The 26,600-nt window shown below is 38.8% G+C and overlaps 1 protein-coding gene across 1 annotated transcript; it reads left to right on the top strand.

The window, feature by feature from the left end:
- The first annotated feature begins 355 nt into the window (after positions 1-355).
- Positions 356-23,344, top strand: ppp2r5a (protein phosphatase 2, regulatory subunit B', alpha isoform). The gene is made up of 13 exons (XM_079474299.1): positions 356-960; positions 8,643-8,839; positions 8,928-9,029; positions 10,705-10,797; positions 12,634-12,764; positions 15,842-15,901; positions 18,770-18,878; positions 19,212-19,265; positions 19,870-19,920; positions 20,742-20,861; positions 20,992-21,119; positions 21,220-21,321; positions 21,404-23,344. The coding sequence occupies exons 1-13, from the start codon at positions 804-806 to the stop codon at positions 21,603-21,605; spliced, it is 1,506 nt and encodes a 501-aa protein (XP_079330425.1). The 5' UTR covers positions 356-803; the 3' UTR covers positions 21,606-23,344.
- Positions 23,345-26,600: the final 3,256 nt, after the last annotated feature.

Below are 26,600 nucleotides of genomic sequence, written 5' to 3' on the forward strand. Positions count from 1 at the left end.
GGAATACCCCCGCCCCTTTAAAGACCCGACTGGTCCAAACCGTTGATCTTTAAATAGTTCCAGTTGTTATTGGATCCCAAAATATGTCATTTAAAGTAATTTTGGACACATTTGACTGTGTAAACACATTGCATAATCATACTATGTTTTATTTCCACGTATGTTTTAACATGGTGCATAAATATCTTCTGTTGCGCATGCGTTCAGATCTTTTGGCCATTTGTTATTGTCTGTTTGATTTCGATGGGATTCTATGTTTACAAACAATCCATGAAAGCATGAATCTCATTGGTCGATGGGCGGGCTTTACTGTGTTGCTCAAACGCTGATTGGACGAACGTTCTATCAGTTATGTAAGCCACGCAGTTTTATTTTTACCTCAGTGAAGCGCAACAGCGGCTGAATGAAGTTCAGGACACCGACGGATCCGCGTCGGCAATGCGTGGCGTTTAATTCCCGCGTGACCGCGACTCGGTGTTTTGTCTGAACACTGACATCTTGAATCGCGCTCGTGGAGCAAAGTTCGCGGACGTGCGAGTTTGACGAAACGCAGCAGCCGAGAGTCGCGCACGGGCGCCTGGGATCTATTTAAACATTTCGACTTACCGTTGAATGATTTAGCGCTTTCCTACGTCAATGACTTAAACGCAAAATACCTGTGGATTGCGTGGAGTGGAAAGCATGCAGTAGACCGGATTGACAGCGCGTGTCATTAAATGGGCTCTGTGGAGTTTAGTCCGCGGCACATCTGATGCACATTCAATACACGCGCGCTTCGTTTATCGGATAGACCTGTTCGGACAATGTCGGCGATATCTGCGTGTGAGAAAGTGGACGGGTTCACGCGGAAATCGGTGAGGAAGGCTCAGAGACAGAGAATTTGTCAGGGCTCGTCTCAGTTTGCGGCGAACAGCTGCAGGCCCGCGCCTCCGGAAATCTCCGCGCTCCCGCAGCTCAAAGGTAAGAGGATCAAGTTCTGGAAATAGACTCTCTCAAAGCCTAGTGCGCGCACGAAGCCTCAATGTCACGAAGTCCAAAATATAAATACACTTTTCCTCAAACATTTTAACGCTGTTATATTATATGTAGGCTATTCATATTTCCCGTGGCTCAGTGGTTAGAGCAACGCCAAAGGTCATGGGTTCGATCGCAGCACATAATAGAAAAAGGTGTAGTATAATGCCATGCAAGTCGCTTGGGATATAAGCGTCTGCCAAATGCGTAAATGCAAGTGTAAATATAACGTATTGTTCAGATCTTGACTCCGATTGGTTGAGCCGCGATGTAAATTTCTCAAGAAAACACGAGTTCTATGACTGCATTACGTTACTGCGTCTGTGTGTTGCTTGGCAACCACTATGTTGAATTGTTTCTGAAGAACTGCATTGCTTGACAAAATATGTTTTTATGAAAATAATGAAAACATATCGCTAATGACAATTGTATGACATTCTGTGAATCCTTTATGAATTCTTTGCAAGTCGCTTTGGATTAAAATGTAAAGCAATAAATTAAGTTGTGGCTCTCAGTGAATTTAGAGCAGCTAAGTGGAGTTTAGTGCTTAGCGACGCACTTTTATTTAAATTCATCATATATTACTGTTAGCTTTGAAAATCTAAAAGTTCAAGCGTTGCAGGAGGCCCAACTATAACACTTACAACTGGGTGTGGACTGTAAAAACATATTGTGCGAAAATAATGTCTCAGTCCGAGGCTCCTCTTATCATCAAGGGAAGTATCTTTGTGTCATAGCCCAACCTGCGGTTTCCTGCCCTCGTTTTGTGCCTCTGCAAGTCACATAGTTGTCAGTTCTGTAAATCAGTCAATACCGTACGAATGAGAAAGTGAGAAGCTGTAACAGTTATGCAATTTTGTCAAACGAAGTTTGGTGAAGTGAGTGTGCGGCCATTTTCCCTTCATTGGATTGGATTCAATGTATTGTCATTACACACATACAAGTACAGTGCAACGAAATGTAGTATAGTTCCTCCCACTGAGCTAAACCTCGTAAGGTTTGCGTTTGCTCGGTTGTATTATTATGCAACTCTGTTTTGTCATAGCCTGAAATCATGCTTGCCAGTTTCATCGCTCTTGTTTAGAGCCGTTTCAAAGTTTTCTGACTGGCTGACACGCGCCCAAGCCACACTCGGAAAGTTACAACACTCACCTCCTTGTGGTCACGTGGTTCATGGAGCCCTCAATAGTTCCAAACAAATCCCCGCGGTCAACCTATTGGAATGGATTTTAGTGGGACGAATAACAACAATTGTATTTGTATAAATTAAGCTTAACATTAGCACATTGTGTACACAGATCACTACGTTTACGTACATTTGATCTTGGGAGTAATAGGAATATAGACCTCCGGATGTTGACATCACCCAATGTTAACACCGCCATTTTGGCAGGCATTCGTGAGAGCGCTAGAGCAGCTGTAGCATTGATTCCGACAGTGGTCGAACAACAGTTTTAAACCAGATTGTTTCGACCTTACTATTACTTACATGGTGTACAGTTGCTGTGGGCCAGGACGCCAGCAAAGCAAAGGGGAAGTTATTTTATTTTGATTTCGGTTAAGTTACTCGGCGATTTAGCTATGCTGGCTATTCAAACAAAGACAGCTAGAGTCAAATACGTTAGCTAACAACACCGTTGACTTAGCCTTCCATTGAAGACAAATCAGGTTTTAGCCAGCAGACTCCAAAGTTTAATATTCATCACAAAATAATTATTTGTACCTCTGCAGGCTTTTTCTGGCTTTTTAAGGAGTGTCCGGAGTAGGGGAAGTTGATGAGGTAGTTGTAACGTTAGATATCAGGATAGTGCAGGTCTGGAATGCTATTCGTTCCTTTACAGTGGTGGATGCGGAAGTAAAAAATCTGTCATAATCTATTTTACCCGTCACTATGGTGCAAGGTGATATTACGTGCCAATTAGCATGTTTGTGACATCATCACCACGTACATGTGTTTTTTGAACACACTGTATTTTAATACCCAATAAAGCAGAAGTCGTTTATATATTTAATGTTTCTGTTTTCAGCATTAAATACTAATTACAGACCAATGTTCATATCCAGTCAGTAACAATGACAGGTACTTTTACACGCTGTTATGTAATAATTCATTTATTCACTTACAATTAACTTAAACCAGCTGTCTTTGTTGGGTCCTCTGTCCTTGTTCCCTCCACGTTCGTGACTCGTACCATTATACTTTCGAAACGTTACACCTTTGTTGCGTAAATTAACGTTAACCAGCATTGTCTAACCTTAGATAAATATAAACAGTCTTTGGAGAGATCCCCTATTTCTTTTAGAATTCTAAGCAGGTGTACTTCATGCTAACTTTAGAAATACAAATGAAGGAAGCATTGTATTTTCAATAAGTTTCACTCTAGCCTTGGGTTTAGGATTCCTAAACATTTTCATTGTGTAATTTAATGTTAGGCTCTATTAATAGATTTCTCATCTAGTATCCATTCCCTAACATACATTGTATGTTTACATCAGGGTCGGAAATTAACTGAGGCTTTGGAAAATTATGACAACAATGTGAAGAAATAACAAATAAAAAACGAACGACAGTAGCAATCTAAATAAAATGTCGATGACAGCGTTCAAGTTCATGGTATGAATATACTGGCCAATCAGAGGTATTTAAATGATTCAACAGTGAGGAAGAGCTGCGCTGAAGTGTGCCACTGTCACAAAGTTTATCATTATCAACCGTGTACAGATACAATGTAAGAAAGAGATTCTTATGTAGAGTAGTCAGACTAATGTATAGCCGAAATATTGAGTGTTTTAGTGATGTTGAATGTTCTTTGATTGTTTTCTATATATTTCCTGTTTGAACTGTATTTTGTGTTCCTTAGAGAATCAATACAGCAATAAAACAGTAATCAAATAATTCATAAACGCTTCTCAGCTTTACTTGTAGCGCATGTAAAACATGTAAATCTGAAATTAATAATCAAGATGTCAACATCAGGGCTAATAGTTATCAGTATTAAACTGCTTACATCATTTTTATTTTACAATTCATTTCATCTACATGCATTAAGAATTATATTAAACTCATTACGTTGTGCAATTGTTGTGTACATTTATCACAATTGTGAAGTAAATTATCACTTGTACCTCTAATCTACAATCCTGTTGTTTATTTATTTATGATTCGATGCCAAGTCAGGGTTACACACAAATTTACTGTAATGGTCTGTGGACTCCCTAAAGTAGCCTGGCCACAAAATTCTAGCTCCGCCACTGTTCCGTTATTGCAGTGATACTCAAATCTGGCTTGAGAGATCCCTTTTCCTGTCGAGTTCAGTCCCAATTCTTATAAAGCGCACATGAACAAGATAATCGCGGTAGCTCTCGCAGTTCTTTAATGTCAAATGACCTTCAAAATGGATCTCGCGAGTCAGATTTGAGTATTTCTGCTTTATTGATACACGTTAAAAGTACCCCAGGGGCATTATAGGGACCTTTAATGTTTAATCTATTAAGTTTTGCTATGTACATGTTTATGTCTTTTGAATTAAAGTGAGCAGTGAAGTCTGTTGCTTTGAAACTCATGCTGGCGCCATTGATTTCATATTTGCTCACAGTTGTCCTTGCCTGCCAATATGGTGGTGTAAAGAGAATGGATGACGTGACCTCCGGAGCGCTATAGGATCTAACTTTGTGTTTAATCTTCACATTTAAATTCAACTGCCAACTCGTTAAAATGTAAAAACATGCAGTTATTTCACCAACTGTACAGCAAATGCGTTTAGGAGACACTGAATGAATGGGCTTCGGTGCAATGTTTTGAACTATCGGAGGCTCCATGACCGAGTTACTTTCCGCATTCCATTCTTCCAATGGAGGTCTATGCTAGTTTCGTAACTAATATTCAATGCCTCTGGCCACACCCACACATATAAATATATAAATGCAAATATTTCTACCTGTGTGTGCTTGTATGCGTTTAAAAATACAAAATAAATATGCACTGTGAGTGTGCAAAGAGACATTATGTACACACAAAAGCTGAACATTTCTTTTATTGTTGAGAACGGAAATATGTATTGTTATTGTTCTAGCTTTTACTACTCAATTCTCCTAAATTTAGGATGCTTTTTAAAACGTTGTCTTTAGTTATCCTTGTTTATATTATGCATGGCTTCCCATAAAAAAATCATGTGTAAAAATAAATAGCTAGTTAAAAGCCTACATACTTAAAGTTTTGCATATATATATATATAGTAGGCACTATACTTGTTTAACATTTTGGAAATGTGCTCAGTCTACTGTTTCCACAGTCATATTTGCATGTATTTGCAAAGCTTGAAAATATAAATCACAGTTGACAGTGTGAAACCGCTGTAACAGCATTTACGGTCATATTAGAAGTTCTGACATGATGACTCTCCATGGGCGGGTTATGTAGCCATGGCAACCACATGCCCAGGGTGTTAATGAGAACCTGAACAAATTGACTGACTCATCCTGTGCATGCTCTTGTGTGCATTAGGGCAAGTCAAAGTGAAGCTCTCGGCTGTGTTCCTTGATTATGTATGGCCACTTGGCTCGCTTTTGTGTCAAAGACAGTGAGTCTAAGCAGAAGTGGTCTGGGAAAGACACAGGGACAGTGGCGTTCAGATCGGTTACATAAGGTGTATTAATAGCGTAGCGGTGGGGTTGTGTCAGAACCCCTTCAGCTCCGTATGCGAGTGGCTTACACTGGTAAATCCTTTGTGCCTCAGCGCCATGAATTCACCAGAGGCATGACATACAGACAGTCTTTGCCAAAAAAGTTAATCACTGAAATAAACTTTTAGGTTAATGGCTTTTTCAAGCATGTATTGTTTTAGCTCTGTGTACTTTCTTTTGGAGTAGGTGTCCTCAGATGACAAGCCCCAGCATTATTCTGTACAGAAACTAACAAGGTAATATCGTTGTACTTTAATACAAAACATAGGAGGTTAAAAGAATACTACCGTGTCGTGGATGGGGAACTGTACTATGTGAAATATTTTGCCTCATATTCTGTCTAGGATTGAGTTGGTTGGTTTATGATCAAGTTCAGACTAACTTTATGACCAAAATGCAGACATGGGAGACAGAATCCATGTTTCACGTGGCGCATTCGGATCATATTTTTCCCTTTATTACAGCCGGGTGTGAATGTGCTCAAAGACATGTTGCCTTTTCTTCCCTGACAAGTGTTATGCATATGAAGATGACATAAAGGAAAAATCCCATACAGTGAAATGGTTTCCTTCTTTTTCCTAACACCTGTGAAAAACAAACCGCTAATGTCCGATTCGCGACGTAATGACTCATTTGAACCAATTCATTTTGTTGAAACAACTCGTATGTCAAACACTGAACTCACGAGACTTGCAAGAGTGGTTAGTAAGATTTAGTATTTAAAGTTTATTTATGACAATGTGTAGTAAAGAACGTCCGCGGGGGCTTAAAAAGTATAAAGAATTGATATCATACAGTGGCCGCGTGCACACAATCAAAACATACCAAACCAGCATCAAAACATACCAAACCAGCATACGTTGTTCAACAGGAACTTGTTTTGCTAAATTTTATTTTAAGTTAGGCTGTATTGTACTGGCAAGATAAAATATAAAACACATTTTGACCATTAAGTTTATGCAATAGTGAAAAACTGGCTTAGTAAATAGAAGAAATAAGAAAAGCCGTGTGCGGTATTCTGTCGAGTGCTTCATTTTTATTTGGCTACGACCAAGAATTTTCATTTCCGTGCATCCCTAGTCCAAAGAGGTCATATGCTAAATTATGCCTGAATTTAATCACTGAGTAGGCGTTTAGTGGTAGGTCCATTTATACCCGGTTGTTAAACAACATGGTTGGAGGATAAAGTTGGAACCATTGCCGAGGGCCATCTCTGGGAATAACCGTGAGGTGTACTGTTCTGTGTGTCAGAAGGCCGTTAGCGTATCCTTGTTTCTCTTTCTAATAAACCTAATGGGTTTTGAGCTAGCTAATTAAATTTTATTAATTAATAAATGAGGATTGTGAAGAGCGACAGGTTATATTTGTGTCATATCATTTCATAGCCAATATATAACTTGAATTTAAAAGGAAATTATATAAAGGGTGCGACCAACCTATGAAAGTGGGTCGCAAGTCTAGAGCCCTGTATCCATTTGAAAGGTAATGTCACACGTGTTTCTTCACATAAAATCGAACTTTCATGTAAATATATCTGTGTCCGTGTAAAAAATGTTACGGAGGATGAGAATATTAGTCATGGACACGATTCTGTCAATAATGTGGCCATTGGAGAACACATAGAAGACTATCCAATTGTTTTTTCTGAATGTTTTAATTGAACTCTGTTGAAATTACAACGTGTTATGCTCTCAGGCAAATTTTGGACTTGTTACGGAAATGAGAACTTCGTAATAAAATACAGAAGTACTTTTTCTGCTGATGTAAAATGATGGTAAAATTAATTATGTTAAATAACCGTGTTAATTATGATCATTTTTGTGTTCGTGGATTATGTTTTTTAATTCAAATCTTAACTAACATGTGTCAGTGGTTTCATCTGGATGACCCAAATATTGCTTGATAAAACCAGTTCTAAGACTCTAAGAAAACGTGTTCATGCGTCTCTAACCACGCTGGCTTATGTAAGATAAGATCCCAAAAGCACTTGTTGAAACTCTTTGGTTGCCCGGGGGTTCAAGGCGCTACTGGATAGAGCATTGCAGAGAGGAGGGTGATCATGATTTCAGTTTTGTGCATTCCCAGTTCACCAAAATATGAAAATTCTGTTTCCGTTTACTCACCCCTGAACGTTTCTTCTTATACGCATGGCAAAGCTTAATGAAGCACATGCATTCATCATGTAAGTAATCCAAAAGAAACCCCACCCCGGTAATACGCAAGAAAGGGGGTGAGGCCCGGTTGTGCTGCTTTTGTAAAGCTTATTTCGCATTGATATGCGTTACCGTTGCAACATGCAGATCAGCACGGCAAAGGTCTATTCGCATTGAACATGATGTGAAGGAGTGAAATGAATAGCCAAGCAACTTTTGTTCGAGCGTGTGTGTTCACACCTCGGGTGAAAGGCTTCACAAGGAACAGTTGTTTTGATTCAAGAGCATCATCGCGTCTTACATTCATTTTTGGATTTCTTTTTGTAAGTAATAGGACATCTAACAGTGGAAGAACTAACCAGCTGTGGTTTGGCCTTTTGTCTTATTTCTGGGAGGTTTGTCTTCATAACTAGATTAAGACAAATTCCCAAGAGTCCGATTAATAACATTCCTGTGCGTTCAAGCATTCAGCTAGATCAGCGCACACATTAAACCACAGAAACAAGACTCTCCTACTGTCTCTGCTTCCAGATCTTAAAATAACTTTGTAACATATTATCTCTCATGATGTGCAACATGATGTTATTTCAGTCTACTTGAAGAATTGAGGTCTGATCTGAGGACAGGTGGCTTTATGGGTAGTGAGTGGTGATGTCATGACATCATTTTGATAAAGCTAAAATCTAATGAAATGGTGCCTTTGACAAAAGAACATATTCGTAATCCCATTTTAGGATCCAATGGCCGCTGCATTAATATGGTGATTCATGAACAAATGTTTTTTTTTTTCAGATGCGTCTTCCACAGAGCAACAGGAGCTGTTTGTGCAGAAACTACAGCAGTGCTGCGTAATGTTCGACTTCCTGGACTCGGTCGCCGACCTCAAAAGCAAAGAGACCAAGCGAGCCACTCTCACCGAACTCGTGGAGTATGTGTCCACCAACAGGGGTGTGCTGATAGAGCCTGTGTATCCTGAGATCGTCAGTATGGTCAGCATGAAAACCACATCCATTGAACCTTAATGTCATTTATTTCACAGACCATTGAAGTGAAACGTTTCTGGATGTTTTTTTATAGGTTAGCACAAATGTATTCAGGACACTTCCACCCAGCGAAAACCCAGACTTTGACCCAGAAGAAGATGAACCGACCCTGGAGGTTTCCTGGCCGCATATGCAGGTTTGCTGCGACCTTATACAGTACAAGCCATGATCCACAAACACACATTTTATTAAAATATTTATAACCTTTTTGATTGTGCATATAGTAGCATGAAATCAATAGCAGACTTAGGCTTTGTTCACATTGCACGTCAATCTGATTTGCTTTTTGAATCTGATCCTTAGATCTGACTGCTCACACTTCACAGTCACAAGAGACAGAAATAGTTTTCTCTCACAAGCATATCATATAGAACATTTTTAAATGATGAATCAAATTTTTTTATAATTTTGATTCTTTTAATAATGGATAAATGTGCTTTTTGGAGCTTGGTCATGTTGAGTCCCAGTTAAAAAGTTTAGATAAAGAAAATAAGTCATATGCCGTTGGGGAAACGGCTGTCTGAACAAAACCTAAATGTTGTGGATAAGAGTCTTGTGGAAATGTCCATCCATCCATCCATCAATTTTCTACCGCTTATCCGGGGCCGGGTCGCGGGGGCAGCAGTCTAAGCAGAGATGCCCAGACATCCCTCACCCTAGACACTTCCTCAAGCTCTTCCGGGGGATACCGAGGCGTTCCCAGGCCAGCCGGGAGACATAGTCCCACCAGCGTGTCCTAGGTCTTCCCCGGGGTCTCCTCCCGGTCGGACGGGCCCGGAACACCTTCCGGGGAAGGCGTCCAGTAGGCATCCGTAACAGATGCCCAAGCCACCTCAGCTGACCCCTCTCGATGTGGAGGAGCAGCGGCTCTACTCCGAGCTCCTCCCGGGTGACCGAGCTTCTCACCCTATCTCGCCCAGCCTGCGGAGGAAGCTCATTTCAGCCGCCTGTATCCGGGATCTTGTCCTTTCGGTCATGACCCAAAGCTCATGACCATAGGTGAGAGTAGGAACGTAGATTGACCGGTAAATTGAGAGCTTCGCCTTGCGGCTCAGCTCTTTCTTCACCACGACGGACCGGTACATCGACCGCATTACTGCAGAAGCTGCACCGATCCGTCTGTCAATCTCCCGTTCCATCCTTCCCTCACTCGTGAACAAGACCCTGAGATACTTAAACTCCTCCACTTGAGGAAGGAACTCTCCACCGACCTGAAGTGGGCAAGCCACCCTTTTCCGACTGAGGACCATGGCCTCGGATTTGGAGGTACTGATTTTCATTCCAGCCGCTTCACACTCTGCTGTAAACCGTCCCAGTGCATGCTGAAGGTCCTGGTTTGAAGGGGCCAACACGACAACATCATCCGCAAATAGCGAGATCGTGTGGTCCCCAAACCTGACACCCTCCGGCCCCTGGCTGCGCCTAGAAATTCTGTCCATAAAAATTACGAACAGAACCGGTGACAAAGGTCAACCCCCCTGCCGGAGTCCGACATGCACTGGGAACAAGTCCGACTTACTGCCGGCAATGCGAACCAAGCTCCTGCTTCGGCCGTACAGGGACCTGACAGCCCTTAGTAAAGGACCACAGACCCCATACTCCCGAAGCACCCTCCACAGGAGGGGTGCGGGAGGGACCATAGGGGGTCGGTGCGTAGTGGATCGGGCGGCAGTCGGAGGAGAGTGCCTTGACAGCCCGATCCCTAGACACGGAAGCTAGCTCTTGTGGAAATGTGTGAATTGCAAATAAAATGCTGGAAACACTAGGGAAACATAAAATCTTGATTTTAATTGTATTCCTTGTTTTTACAGTTGGTGTACGAGTTTCTCCTTCGATTCATAGAAAATCCAGACTTCCAACCAAGTATTGCCAAACGTTACATTGACCAGAAGTTTGTGTTACAGGTATGAATCCAAAAGTCTTTTTTCTCTTTATTTATACGTTGGAATAGTAACCTCTAGGTCAATTTGAATATTTGAAGAATCACTTCATTTGCCAAGTGTGCCATGACGATGGCATCAAATCAAACTAAATTGACAAAACGTGAGTTTTGTTTGAGACACTTAGTATGAAGAATACTAGATATCCAAGATCAGAGCTCTGTATTCTGTGCATACAAAACTTGTTATATTCTCCATCGTGGATCAAACTTTATGCCAATGATCAGACATAGACATTTTTGTCGATTTCTGGGTTTATGAATGCATTTCTATTGAAGTTAGCTTGACAGTTGTTTTTCTGCCCTCTGTCACAACGCTAAAAAAATTATTGGAAAAATATAATTGTACGCTTGAGAGGGGCTTGGCTGAGTTCCTCTCTTGGATCTCGCTCAGACAGCCTCCGTCCCATCGTTACCAGCAGGTCATCAGCTGTCCATCTCGACCCGGTCATTCCCTCCGAGTGCACAGAATGTTCCGGAATGTAGATTCAGAGGAGAAGGTGGTCGGGACGAGTTTCCATGATGAGAGCGTTTCCTGGGATGCTTTAAATAGCGGCCCGTTGTTTACGACACAGGAAGGAAAGACGGAGCAGTGCAGTCCAAGCCGGGACAGAGAGTGCAATGACACACTTATTTGAGTAGAAATGCGGTATAAAATAATACTAAGCTGTGTTTTTAGTTTGTTACTTTTGTGGACCTAAACAGATGAATTCAGTTTTGTTGTTAAAGAATCAGTTCGAATCGAACTAAGAGCAGGACTACTTTTTTAAGTAAATGAGGTCCGTTTTGATTCTAGTTGACACGAAGAGCGCAGATTCCAAATCCCCCCTCCGCTGTTCTAAAAATGAAATGGAAAAGTCAATAAGAGGCATCAGAATACACATGAGTAATACAGGACAATCGACCAGCTCTATCAATGCATGTGCGGTACGGTGGGGTCCTGATGATAGGTGACTTCCTGACTGCCTTGAGTAAAATCCCTTTCAGATGTGCACGAGTTGAACACTAGAGGGGGATAAAGCAATGCTCGGCTGGCTGGCGATGGCTAGAAATGAGCCGGCATGCATGTGCAGAGATTAACGTTTCTGACACTGTTTAGATTGTGCTTTTGATTTGCTGATGTTTTCGACCTCATTAGTGTCAAACAAATAACATCATGTTGCATAAAGTTGGCTGTCAGACAAAGACATCACTCACAGCAGGGGTTCATTGTCCTGGGGCAAAAGGTAGCCAGATAATGTATTACATAATGTGAGCTTGTGCACACATGGGCTAATGTGACATTACAGTTGACATTGCCAGATGAATCCAATCCCATAAAAGAGTCGCGGGCAGCTGGGGAACCTGTTGTTTATCACATGGCAATACAGACTTTTGTGTGTTGTTTTATTTTTAATTTCTATTTTGAAATAAATCCTTTTTTAATATATTAGTTTACTGTACTGAAAACATGTTTTTTGATGATACTGTTATACTGTTAGCATATGCATCATGAAATTGTGCTTTTTGTAGTTCAGACTGGCCAAGGACTGCTTGCTTTGACAGGAAACATGTCTAAATAAAATAGTAGAATGTCTCGAATCTGGTCATTATAAGAGTGACTTTCATCACATTGTCTCATGCCACATAGTTTTAACATCCTGAATAACTTCTTGACTGCAAAACAAAACATTTATTTGAGCTTTTAATGCAACATTTTTAATACCTCATGAAAGGGAAAAATGTTGACAATATTTGTGAAATGTTATACTGGATTTTCAAAGAATCTTTTGTTTCTGTCTCTTTTCCTTTTACCTTGGAGCTGTTAGAACTGTTTGACAGTGAAGATCCTCGCGAGAGAGAGTTTTTAAAAACAGTTCTGCATCGCATCTATGGGAAGTTTCTGGGTTTGCGTGCCTTTATACGGAAACAGATCAACAACATTTTTCTAAAGTAAGAGACGCTTATTTTATGTACAGTACACACATATTTTCTCTATACATGGAGGTAAGGTTAAATGATGCCAATATTACAAACATGACCATAAACACTATCCCTGATAAAACCTGTTTTAGTTTTGAAAAAACATTGCGGTCAGTTTTGCAGGACTGTCCTGTTTTCAAACCTATGATACAGTATATAATTTGCCGTAGTCGGCAGGATCTATCAGTACATTCATACAAAAACAGGATTGTCATTGCCACATCTAATTAAGCAGTGCTGGTATTTCTGTAATAAACTTGTTTTAAGTTCTCATTTTAAAGTTGCAATGTGGGATTTTAGCAGCCATTAGTGGTGAGTATGAGAATTGCAACCAAACTCTCTCTGTCCTCCGCTCACCCCTTCCTTTTGAAGCACGACAGTGGCCACCACAGTACAAAAAGAAATCGTCAGCTGATACAGCAGATAGTAGCCATTCAAGCAACAGTAATTTAGAAAGGTAAATAAAGAAAATATAGGGTTGGGCGATAGACGATGCCACTGTCCATTACCAATGGCTGAAAGACATCATGATGTTGAGCTGGCATTGTGATTCCAACAAATGTTGTTTAAAGAGGACGTGTGTCCGTGCAGCCACCGTTATATAGCGCTTAGTTTATACTCGCACATAGGACCTACGCAGAGCTGGGTACCCCTACGCCATAGCCTGACGCAAACCTCTCCAAAAATGTAACATCGCATCAACTTAACGCGACCGCGAGTGCTGTGATTGGTCTGTTTGAAGCCCTCCCTCGGTTAAAAAAAACTCTGCGATAGCGTAATGTTTTCTCAAATTCATTTCCGAGTGAATTATCTAAGTAAATTATTTGTTCTTCTGTATTTAACATTTACTTGCCGCTATCAGTGCTAATGCTTCTAACGAGCTGCTTCTTTTTCGGCTCTTGTCTTGGTTACACAAGCAACACATGAGTGGACACTGACACCTAGTGGTCATTGCCTGTCGATGCGGACAACGACTGCCTACGGGTGCGTACAGGCTACAGCGTAGGTCCTACGCACAGGTATAAACTGAGCTTAAAGAGGACGCTTGTCTGCGCAGCCCGCGATGCATAAAGATGAAGCGTTTACACACAGCCCTCGTTTGTATAAAGAAGGCCTCACTTTATAATGCCGCAGGGCATCGTCCATCACTATGTTTCACTGTTGCCCAACCCTAAGAAAATATATTGACTTAACATGTTGTTTTGATCGCGCATGTGCAACATTGTACCAAAAACAGAAATGACTAATTCGTCTCTCGAGTCATCGGGTCCGAGTCTTTCGTTCTTTTACACTGGAAAGAGAAATTATTAGTTCTTCTCCCAAGTCATCGGGTCCGAGCCCTTTTCGTTCTTTTGTCATATAGTAGCTCCGCAGGCAAACCTATAAGCACCCTGTGCCAGAGTCTTCGCGTCCGAGTCTTTAATGTTATGTGACCGCTTCCCAGATCATCAGTCAGCGATGCATGTTGTATTATAGGTAGGAAATACTATAAAATGATCAAAATATATTTGCAATATACATCGTTTCTAAAACGTACAGTTCTGTTCTTTTTTTCTATAAGTGTATTAATAAATGTTTCGTGTGTATTTCTGCGTGTGTTTTTAATGTATCTTAAAGCGGCCCTACTCGGGCAGTTTCTGCCTATCTAATGTTTATCTGGAGTACGCTGGGGGAGTGTATCGAGCACAGAAATACTACATCATACGTCCAACTCGTTTTTTGACTAGCATGAGAAGACAACACGTTTAACATTGTAAAGAAGTCAGAATGCATGAAACATCGTTGCAGAGCCGATTTAATAAATAACTCTTTTGCATAAGAACTGTGCTGGCAAATATAAACACTAGTACAGTCAGTGTTTATGTCTAATGCATATATTACACAAATGATCCCTTATTAAATAATTGCACATTTAAATGATTTCAATAGCCTATTATTATATACTTTGCTAACTGCATGAGAAAACAACAACCTTTATTGCATACCTGAGTGACTCACAATTGTTAATGAATTATAAATACATAACACTTCAGAAACGAATCAAAAGAAAGAGTTAATAACTAACTACATGAATATTTGTAAGGGAACTCAGGAAATAAGTTATTCTAAAGAATGAACGACTCGCACCCGTGGGCTCAGTAGGTGAACTCATAATTTCTGTTTCCTGTAAATGCGGCTTGTATGGGCAAAATAATGAATGACTCGGGCATGAAGTCTCTAGAGTTGAGCCACAATCATCTTTGTTTCTTGTACATATAGCTGTCAGGAAATAATTGAATTACGGTTTCTCATAACTTGTCCCTAACTGCAATATAAGTGGTTTCTTATTGTGAATCAGATCAAAACTAGCATACATAACGTTATGGGGTAATTTGGCTATTAACATGCAACATTAATTTAACTCTGCTCAGATGAACGAAATGACTAGATTTGTTCATTTTGCTGAACGAGATTCAAACATCGGAATCACAAAAACTTCCCATCACTATTATAAACCCCTCAAGGCATAGTTTTGTAAATTATCTCACATTTCTGTCAATCAATTCTCCTTAAAATCCCACAATTCTCCTTTAAAAATTAAATGGAATTGAAAAAATGTGGAAATAGACAATATGTGTATGGTTGATTGATGCTCTGTAAAATTATATTTTATATTTTATCTACTTGTCAAAGATATTTAATTTAGTTTTTAATGATGCATAATGGTCATTTGCACAATAAGGTAAAGTTGTTTTTTATAAATTAGTGATGGTGTCTATTGAGAGTTTATGGGCTTGTTGCACAAGATGGCGCCGGAGAGTTTTTGAGTCTGCAGACTAACTTCTGGCCGTATAACATTATCGAGTTGTTTTGGCTTCACGAAATGCTCAGCAACTTTAAGAGGATCTGTGCCAAAAGCTCACCGGTGCAGTTTTGTGCAACTAGCGAATTGCTGCTGTCCTTCTCAAACCTTGTATGTGATTTTGTTTTTTCTTATTTCAAGTTATTAATATTAATCTCCCTTTATGTTGCTCACTGGGTATTGCAAATTTGCATTGGTTTTTCAGGTTCATCTATGAAACCGAGCACTTTAATGGAGTTGCTGAACTTCAAGAGATTCTGGGCAGGTGAGGTTCTTGTTTATTTTTCCCTTTCCATCTTTCTAACAAATAGATTTGATAAGGATAAAGCGCATTTACAAACTGTTAAATTTGATCGCTGTTGTGATAGACTATTGCTTATTGACACTGATCAGTCTTTAATGTTATGTCATTGTTAGAGGTGGACTGATATTGGTTTTTGGCGATACAAATAACTAATATGGTCCCTACTGATAATGATCAATTACATATTTTTTGTTAATTTATTTAAAATAAAAAATAACACCTTAAGTAAAATAGCAATGAAGTGTATTACAACAATAAACACTATAGCTTGAACCATTAAACTGTGTTGTACTTTTACATAAAACACATACAAATATTCTATATTAGTACATATTAAACTCCAGTGTATGATTTAAACTAAATTATAAGTAGGTCATTTCTACATTTATTATAATAAAAAAATTCTTGGCACAAAATTAGCATATAAGAATGACTGATCCATCGTAATATTTTACAATATATATATGGCCGTGGTCACATGCGTGTTTGTCCACATTAAAACGACTGTCATTACATTAGCCGTTTGTGCAGTCTCTGTCATGTCTATCTGCTTTCCATTAAATTTGAATATTTTTCACAATGCTAATATTATTTAGCAGGGGCGATTTTAGGGTCAGAGCTTTAGGGGTGCTGAGCACCAAATGAGCCCCACTGCCACCACCCACCCTCTTTTCACACGAAAACAAAAAATGTGTCTATTGAAAAATAACTTTGTCATTTTAACATTGATTCAACTAACGCCAAAATCCAGATTTTTTTTAACACCTTTTTTGCAGAACAGAACTCCTTGCATGGCAATTCCTTTAAAGTAAGAACGTCAGAAGGAGCCGTTTTAACGAACTAAACCTAAAATACTGAATGAGTGGTCGCTAACACATCCAAACAAGGTTTGAGACCTTTTCAGAACAGCAGCTTAATTGTGAGAGTTCACACAGACAGCCCCCTGTAACAAACACAAAACCTTCTTTTCCTGACCCTTAACTCCATAATCCTCCTTCTGTATCAACAGTCATCAGATTGGTTAGATTAGATCTTTATTGTCATTGAACAAAGTAACAGGTACTTGGACAACAAAATGTAATTCATCTTCTGCAAATTATTTACAAATGGCCATCTATATCTGGTTGCACGACAGTCTGAACTTTCATAAACCAATATAAGTCATCAATAAATAAAAAAAGAAGGTAAAACCAAAAATAGGTCTTGAAAATACTTCGAAAGTAAAGCTATAAAAAAAGAAATAGAGGGAAATCTTTAAAGTACTTCCCCTGAATCCCCATATTTGCCCTACTTTGGGAGAGTTCATCTATGTCGCCGCACTTTGAGGCTGGCAAACCTGTCAATGACCCTTTGGGGTTCAATTATTTCAAGCAACTCCTTCTCAATAGACATCAAAGCTATAGGTGCTGGAGTCTGCTTTGGCCTGTGGTCCTCCTGAGCCATGTATGGAGCCGACGCAAGGCACTAAAAGACTTTCAGTGAAGGGAACATGAATCTGAACTGTACCAGACTCACTCTTGCGCTTCAGAAAGAATCACTTCCTCTGACACTCTGGTCCAAACGCCAGGGCGATCATGTTTCCATGACGACTGACCAGAAAAGACGCATGTGAGGTCATGTTTACATGACTCTAGACTGTTAAAGTGAGTATCAAATGAACGATAAACTTTAACAACAGAGACACAGGTCTGCAGTTTAGTTGTTTTTGTTTCACGCGCTAGCAGTTAATAAACAGAACTGAATGCGTCTTGCGGAAGAACATATTAACCGGCGCTACTTCTCTCCGTTTATGACTATGGACGAGTCACCAGGTCCTGTGCTACTCCACAGCGGCGGCGACCCGCTGGACTAAAATAGTCCGAAAATAAACACTTGTTATAGGTGTACCATGGTGATTCAGGATACTGACTCCAGTACTCACCGATATGGTTTCGCAATCAGAACAACTCTGTGTAAAAGGAAAGAAGTGTGAGACAGCTTTGGAGCAACTTAGTTGATTCACAACACTACATAACGGGTTCTCACTCCGCTGAGCGGTGCAGGTACAGAGGAGAAGTAGAAGAAGAGTAAGAGACACCATTTGCTAAGCGGGGATGTTTCATTTTCATCCTTAACACATACATTTTAAACAAAAAACTACGGAGTATGTTTTGGACATTATTTAACCTTGTAAAAGACGATGTTTTTTAGTATAACAACATTTCTTACTCCAAGTTTTAGGGGTGCTGAGCTTCTTTTTAGGGGTGCTGAAGCACCCCTAAAAAGGGGCTAGCTACGCCCATGTTATTTAGTACTGTCCTGAATCAGTGTGGTATTTGTTTGTGAGTTTCTTGTTTAAGTAAGTTTTAGGTAAAATGCGACTTTTTGTCTCGCAGTTCTGACTTTTTCTCACAATTGTGAGTTTATAACTCATTATTCTGACTCATTTTTTTAGAAATGTGGACTATAATGTCTACGGATCCCTTTGTTTTATGTACCTTATTAGTATTAGTTAAGTTTCAAAACTTTTGTGATCTATCGAAATACGTTACAGATAACTTTTTAAAACATGTATTTTGTAATCTGTTGCGAAATACATTTGAAAAGGAACCTTCCACCTTCCCAGCCTTGATTCCATCTCACGTCTCCAAACCAAACAGGCCGTCAGTATTAGTTTTATTTCCACCTCTAGAGGTCTGGATCAGACGCAACCTGGAAAAACTATCGGTTGGGATTATTGTGATGGTTCAAATTATCGGTGCCGATTAATCAGCAAAGACGATGAATCGGTCGACCTTTAGTCATTTTGTGTCAAAGTGACATTAGTTGTGTGTCTCTTTGTAATGGCAGCATCATCAATGGCTTCGCTCTTCCACTGAAAGCCGAACACAAGCAGTTCCTGGTAAAGATCCTCATTCCTCTGCACACTGCCAAGGCACTAGCGCTGTTCCATGCACAGGTACCTCAACACCATCACAACACAACGAGTATGCAATCAAAATAAACTGAACCTGCTTATAGAAGTGTTTCTTTCTAGTGTAAAGGTGTTTGGTTTAAATTCTCATTTGATCAGAATGTTAGTATGAGCCAAAATGCATAAATGCCTGAGAACTGCAAATAAGATGTATGGGCAAGCTGGCCAATTATTCCCTACAGACGTTAAAATTATCCATGAAATATGGGGACAACCATTGAAATAACATTCATGTGCAGATATTTGTTGGGAATAATATTTGCAAAGGTTTGTTCAGTCAGGCCATTCATTCACTGATGTGAACCTGCTGTGTTTCAGCTGGCGTACGGTGTGGTGCAGTTTTTAGAGAAGGACCCCACGCTCACTGAGACGGTACTGCTCACATCATTACATCCGTACCACAGCTCACCTTTTCATCCTATGAGTTCATTTCAAAGTCCTCTAACTGACAACACGCATTAGACGCAGAAAAAGACATTATTTGATTATTCGATCATATTTTGCATAGGTGAGTGTTTTTAATTGGTTAGAATAACAAATGGCTAGATTAAAAATATAGATTTACTCCAGAGAACTTGTACCCTTTTCCCACCGTGTTCAAAACCGGTAATAGACAGATGGTGTAAAAGTCACTTTTGTCATGACTGTCAAGGGTGAGTAGTCACATGGCATCCATGGCTTTGTTGATGGGCTGAAAAAATGTACACACCTGTCTGTTCTTAAACAAAAATGGTAGACGCCAGATAGTTTATTCAAAAAGCATTACATGACCTCTTTAAGAACTACAAATTTTAGTCGAACAATTGTATTCGTTTCAAACATTTAAACATGCTACATTACAATATAATAGGATTAATGCAGGAGTTAACTTTTTCATTTACATTTTCAGACTGCTGCATTTATTCCTTGAGCTATATGATGTTGCCAATTAAAATCATGTGTGTTATTTAATTTCCATTTACTGTTTCCCTTGTAGGTGATTCGAGGGCTTCTTAAAATCTGGCCCAAGACGTGTAGTCAGAAAGAGGTAAGGACATACGTTTAAGTTATGAAACGTTCCCAGCATGACTAAATATACAGTACCTTTACAGCGTAAATGCATTCTGTGATGCTATTTATGTGAATGCTTGAAAGAAATGTACTGTATGATGTGTAATAAAAGCCCTGGATGTAAGACCGTGCTCTAGTTTCAAAAGCTTTACATGAGAGATGCACCGATACTGAGTGATATTTGCCAATACAGATTCTGAAGACGAAATGAATATTTGTAACTTTTTGACTGTTATCGATTCATATAATGGCTTTTCATATTGAACATTAAACTGTGTTGTTTTCTATATACAGAGCACACATTCATTGCTTTTTTTTGCTGTTCTCTTTTGATTGACAAGATATATGGGCTCTGGTCATCGGCTGTTTTTAAACTACCAGCCAATAGTGTGAAAAAGGGCATTTATCGACCGATACCGATTAATGGACCATTCAATTCAATTCAATATAGTTAAATAGTGCTTTTTACAATGAGTATTGCTTCAAAGCAGCTCAACAGGAGAAAAGAAACTGCAGAGAGAGGCATCATACAGTAAATAAAGCAATGTTCTATTAAAGCAATGTTAATGGAGTTTAGCCAATCTAAAAAACGGTGAGCAAGTCAACACGACCAAGTGGCGAGGAACCAAAACTCCAATGATGAATAAAATGGAGGGGGGGAAGTCCTCTGACACATTACAGCTGCAGTCAGCAACTTTAATTCAAAGTGATGTTTATGATTGAGATATATCGGTGCATCTTCACCAAAATCAGACAACCTGCGAGATTTAAGGTAATGTGTCTGTCTGTCCTGTGTAGGTCATGTTTCTAGGGGAAATTGAGGAGATCTTGGACGTTATTGAACCCACGCAGTTCAAGAAGATTCAGGAGCCTTTGTTTAAACAGATCTCAAAATGTGTAGCCAGCCCTCATTTCCAGGTACAGTATAGTGTGGAGACACGAGACACATCTCAAGGTTACAAACACCAAATATTGCATGAATAAATCTGCATTATTCCATTCTTGCTTTATATTATGCTTTGTTGTTAAGATGGCTGTCTGTTTGCAGGTGGCAGAGCGTGCACTATACTTTTGGAACAATGAGTATATTTTGAGTCTGATTGAGGAGAACAATGCCAAAATCCTTCCCATCATGTTTGGAAGCTTGTATCGGATCTCCAAGGAACACTGGAACCCGTATGAGTTTACACCTTCTTTCATTAGAATCCGAGTTTTGTATTCTTTTTGCTTTTGCCATCCGTGTAGTTTGAAGTCTTTACCTTCTTCCTTTCGTCAGGACGATTGTGGCCCTGGTCTATAATGTTTTAAAATCATTGATGGAGATGAACAGCAAACTATTTGACGAACTAACAGCTTCATACAAATCCGACAGACAGCGGTAAGGCTATCATCTTTCCCGTTCGGATTGCGTATGTAATGACACTGTCTGCACGTGACAGGCTTTTCACGTGTGTCCTCAGAGAGAAGAAGAGAGAGCAGGAACGAGAGGAACTGTGGAGGAAACTGGATGAACTGAGACTGCAGGAGACGGTTCAGAACAACAGACACGACATCCAGTTTGCCTACAGCAACAATAACAACAACAACAACAACCTCTATAGAGATGAAAACCCTGCTGAAGTCATCACAGACAGCAGCGAGACGCTCACCTGTGCTGAATGACACGACCGCATCTGTTTCTCATGACCACTGCTTTACAGATGCAAGCCGCCGTAGAGAGCAGTAACACAGCTGTGGACCTTATGTGAGCAATAATCTTTCTATTTGAACCAAGAGAAAGGGTTTTTTAAAGACTAAGTCGAAATGCTATTTTTCTTCCAGAAAACAGATAATATATTTTATGTATGTCTTTTTTTGGATGTAAAGCGCGGTCCTAGTATGTAACTACAGTAAGTATGCTACAGTATTCCTGCCTTCACACTGCAAATGTATTTTCCTGTAATATTCCTCGTAAGATATTAAGGCTGGAATTAAGTTTTGTTTTTAGCTCTATATTTTATAAACATAGACCTTACTATTGGGGTGCAAAAAAGTGGGTCTGGTGAGTGATGGATTTTCGATCGTATTACTTCGGGTCCACTGGCTAGACATTCCACAGCATGCGTTTAGATTTAAACGGATTACACTAAATTTTAGGTATAACTAATCTCAGGGAAAAACACAACACTGCCCAACTACATTAATCAAGGATGACAATATTTTTCCAAAAGGATTCCCAGTATAGTATTCCTATAATGTTTCAAGATGCGTTTACCTATAGATTATGATATAATGTTTTTAAAATGTCACCGACATTCCATTCAACATTGAAAGTTGTTGTTGTTGTTTTGCTTCAACCAAAAAGCTTTTTACGCATTATTACATGTTCAGTTATTTTGCTGAGAGAATGTGAAATAATATTTTTGTTGTAATGAGCTGCCCTGCATTAAAATGCCAAAGTTTATATTTTCCATGTCAGATTGGTGATCTTTATGCACAATATGACTTCATCCCTTGTGTTGATTTTCACTGAAGCTTTTACAGAGAACGCTCATTAAACACAAAACAACCAGAAGTTGCAGCAATAATGGAACCGAGTGTTCTGTGTATCATTCAACAATCAAATGAATCTGATTCCTATATAAAATAAAACTGTACATGTTATAGTTTCATCTAGTTTAATACACCGGTCGAATGTGGTTGAATAGGACAATACTGATACACAATGATATAATTTTAAAAGTAGACTATAAACATTGTCTAAAAATGGAAAACTCCTAAATATATATGTTATATTAAAGGCATGAAAAATAACGGTTCGCACAGAAGCTCAGGTTTTTGATAGAGAAAGTGTCCGTTTTAATGAGCTGATGTGTTTTGTAATGACGGATGATGGAAGCTGCTTTAATGATGATGGAGGCTTTGAAATAAAGGTCAGTTACCAGTCGAGAGATTAATTCATCACAAACATAACACAGCAAATGTCATCCTCTGACAGACAACTTGCTTTGTTTTAACAGTATTTGTTTCATTAGTTTTAGTTCATTATTAAATGAGCACGAGGGATGTCACGGTTTACAGCTCCACCTACTGGCACAAATGCACGAGTTCACAAATACAAATGTTCCATCAAATGTAGTAAAAAACATTGCCATTGTCCGTCAGTGTGATAGTAGCTAGCCTTTGAAATATGATGTCACGAATATGATTTAAATAAAGTTTTTTTACAGGCTAAGGTTTAACTGGCTAATATGAACAGGTCACGGTGCATATGTGGAGCTTTTATTAAACATTGTGCATTTACTAATATGAACAGTTATTTTTAAAAATAGTAAATGTTTCAAATAATATTAACTGAGTTGTTTTGTTTATTCATGTTGACTAATGAAGTGATGTTAACAAATGATTTTTAAAAGCTTTTTAAAACAGTTTTGCCCTGCTGCATGGTTTCCGCTGCTGTCACAACATTACAAGGTATCAAGCTGTTTTGACACATCGCTTCCAACAGTTACACTCCAGTGTGCTGCGTACACAAAACACACAGTTTTCACTTATTTTATGCGTATTAAAGCGAAGTGGAGTCATTAAACTGCAGATCTGAGTAAATGAACACAGACGATTTAAACAAATCAAATCTTCCCCCTTTCTAACTAAAATATAGATATATATATATTTCATTTTGTTTGTATATCAGACTTTAATGATCAGAATCATAATGTAATATTAATAGTGTACAGTAACAATACCATGGTCCGGTTTAACAGACACGGCTTAGCTTGAGCCAGGACTATGACTTAGTTCAATTAAGATATTTGTCGCTTTTATAAAAATGCCTTAGAAGAATAAATCACTGGTGTGCATCTGGAGACAAAGCAATGAGATGTTTCAGGGCAAGTTATATTCAGACGGGTCAAACATTCATTTTAGCCTCAAGCCTTGTCTATAATCCGGGCCTAGACTTCTTTTAATATATTCATATAGCCTCCAAATCGATTTGTCACTTGTGTCTACATGTGAAATATTGAAGGATGGTCAGGACCCCTGTGAGTCAGTAGACGTCAGTGTTGCTATATTGAGGCGTGCAGGACCCCCACTGCTTTCAATTAACCTTCTGCTTTAAACCAACAACATGAGAAGACATTTCATGACTCATCAAGACTAGGTTTTAATAAAAACTGCACGGCTTCTATCTTTATCGATGTGTAAATGAGTTTTAATTCTCTATCGAGAGCCACTTTTCATTCTTCAGTTAGTTTATTTCACTCTCTCTCCTTATATCTTTCTCACTACAGCTGCCTATAAATGTATTTGCTCTGCTTGATCATTTAATTGTGTTGATCCTAAAACCTTGGACACATTCAAACAGCGTCTCAAAGAAGAGACCTTCACTTTAATATATCCGCTTCCGTCTTAAGTATGCGAGACTAATGATGCTCCTCAGTTTGTCTCTTTGTAATGAAAAACATACAATTGAGTATGCATACTATGCGTCTCTTCATATTTCTTATGTAATGTTTACACGATTAATTCAGTGAGTCAAGCATCAGATATTTCATTTATTCATTCGGTGTAGTCGTGTAAAATATCAGCCGATAAAGTCAGCATGGAACTGTGAAATTTGACTTCTTTAAGGATACTTTTGTCAAAATATTATGTACAAAATACTCATTTCAAATATTATTTTGGATGGGTAGGATGCAAACGCAGCATAAACAATATTAGACTGATTTAACCAACCAATCAGAGCAGCTTCCGAGCAAAATCCGAGGGCAATGATTGGAAGAAAATGTTGTGTAAATCTCATGTAGCGCAGTATTTCGGGCCCGTCCACTCTATATATCAAGTAAATCGTTATATTTCTTTATAATGAATTGTGACGTACATAAGTATGAATAGATCACCAGTATCCCCTTAAACAAGAATGGACAGTTTCTATATTCTATATTTCATTTGAGTTGTGTTTCATTAATAGACACACCTGCCGTGTAGTCCGAAACATTACACATTTAACTATTGAACGGTCAAAAATCTAGTAATAGTATTGAAGATTAGTAGTAATAATGCCACTTCATGTCTGTAACGGAGATGGAAAATTAATCTTTCTTTAAGAGTTTTAACTTTAGCATGTTGCTTATGAACATCCAAAAGTTTACCTCGGTACACAGTAACAGCAAACAGGTCAGAGGATTTGGAACAGGAGGCTACACCTGAGCTGTCAATCAACATTATTTCTGCGTGCTGGTGATAAAACTGTAAAACTGCAGCTGCAGCTGATGCTTCGAGAAAACACTTTGACTCAGCCAACACGGATCAAATCCAGTCTGGACATCAGACGATGACAGCTTATTCAAAATATACCCCTTTATAAAGGGACCTTGAAGATGTATCCTGTTATCATTCATTTTGAGAAATGTCTACGTCCATACCGTGGAAGTCTATGGTGGTTATTTTCATGCTTTTAACACTTAATTGGTCTCGTAATTTCTTCTTATTCTCTTGTAATTTATATCGTCTTAACAGGTCATTTTCTATCGATTATCTAATGTGGATGTATTTGATTTTTGCTGTATATGTATCAGACAGACGCAGGTCTCGTGGTGCAGTCGTGTAGCTGCAGCACATGTTCAGATGCAGCAGGCAGTGTTATATAAGCCCGTACTCTTCAGGCCCGAGGGCTCTGAAGAAAAGCCCTTACACTCTTACATGACCAACAAATCAAGATGAAGCGAAATATCAAATATAAAGATGAAAATATAAAATGAGGAAATCAAAATATGTGATGTCTATTATTAAATGACTAATGTCTATTTTCAGTTACACATTATAATGATCTGATGCTCTTTATAGCCTTTACAAAATCTGCACAAACGCGTAACTTAAATCAGTCTTTACACATGCACTTGTGAAAATCTCTCTATATGGTATCCATCATTTACCCATGATATTTGTTGTAAAAATGATGAGACACATGGTCAGTCTGCAATAGTTCTTACACTTTTACTTGAGGGTCTGCATGTAACCAATAGTCGACTTGCTTTCAGACGTGTTGAAGCGTGAGGGTATCTACTGTGGTCTCAGCTGGTTTTGATGTTAATCGAAGCTGAAGTTGGGGAAGTAAGAGGCTCTCTACAGAGACACTGATGTCACAGCTGTGTTTGTATTATTTAATAGAGGAATCCCAAAGCTTTCCCTGCGCTCACAATTCACATCTCTTTCTGACTTTGGATGGTTTCAAAAACTATTCTTAAATAATACAGAGCCTAAAAGAATGATACATCTTATTTTACAATTATACTCTATTGTACAACAGGATTTCATTATATTAAAAGATACTATTTATTATTTACTAGTAGTTGTTAATTCATCATTAAAAATAGGTGTATCTTTTTATCAGGTTCATTTATGTATTTATGATTTTCTTCTCAAATTTGCTCCTCTTGTCTCAGGTTCTCAGTTCCTGATAATTCTTATTTGACAAAGATATTCCTATATTTTAAACAACGTGGGCAATTTCTTGAATGAAAAAAGTAGCCTGTTTCTTTTATTTCATCCTTTTAAATGGTTTGATTCCTTTTGTATGCTGTTAAAATGGGACGTTGCTGTTTGTAATTTGAATTGCCAAGATTCATCAGGATTATTCCAGATTATTTAAATAATTAATAGCTCCCATTCAGACAG

The sequence above is a fragment of the Barbatula barbatula genome (genome assembly GCF_947034865.1).
Source record: "Barbatula barbatula genome assembly, chromosome: 15".
Lineage (NCBI taxonomy): Eukaryota > Metazoa > Chordata > Actinopteri > Cypriniformes > Nemacheilidae > Barbatula > Barbatula barbatula.

Coding starts and splice junctions, on each gene's coding strand:
- ppp2r5a (XM_079474299.1), top strand. CDS start 804: ATGTCGGCGATATCTGCGTGTGAGAAAGTGGACGGGTTCACGCGGAAA. Junction 9,030..10,704: donor TTTCCTGGCCGCATATGCAG/GTTTGCTGCGAC, acceptor TTGTTTTTACAG/TTGGTGTACGAGTTTCTCCT. Junction 19,266..19,869: donor ACCCCACGCTCACTGAGACG/GTACTGCTCACA, acceptor TTTCCCTTGTAG/GTGATTCGAGGGCTTCTTAA.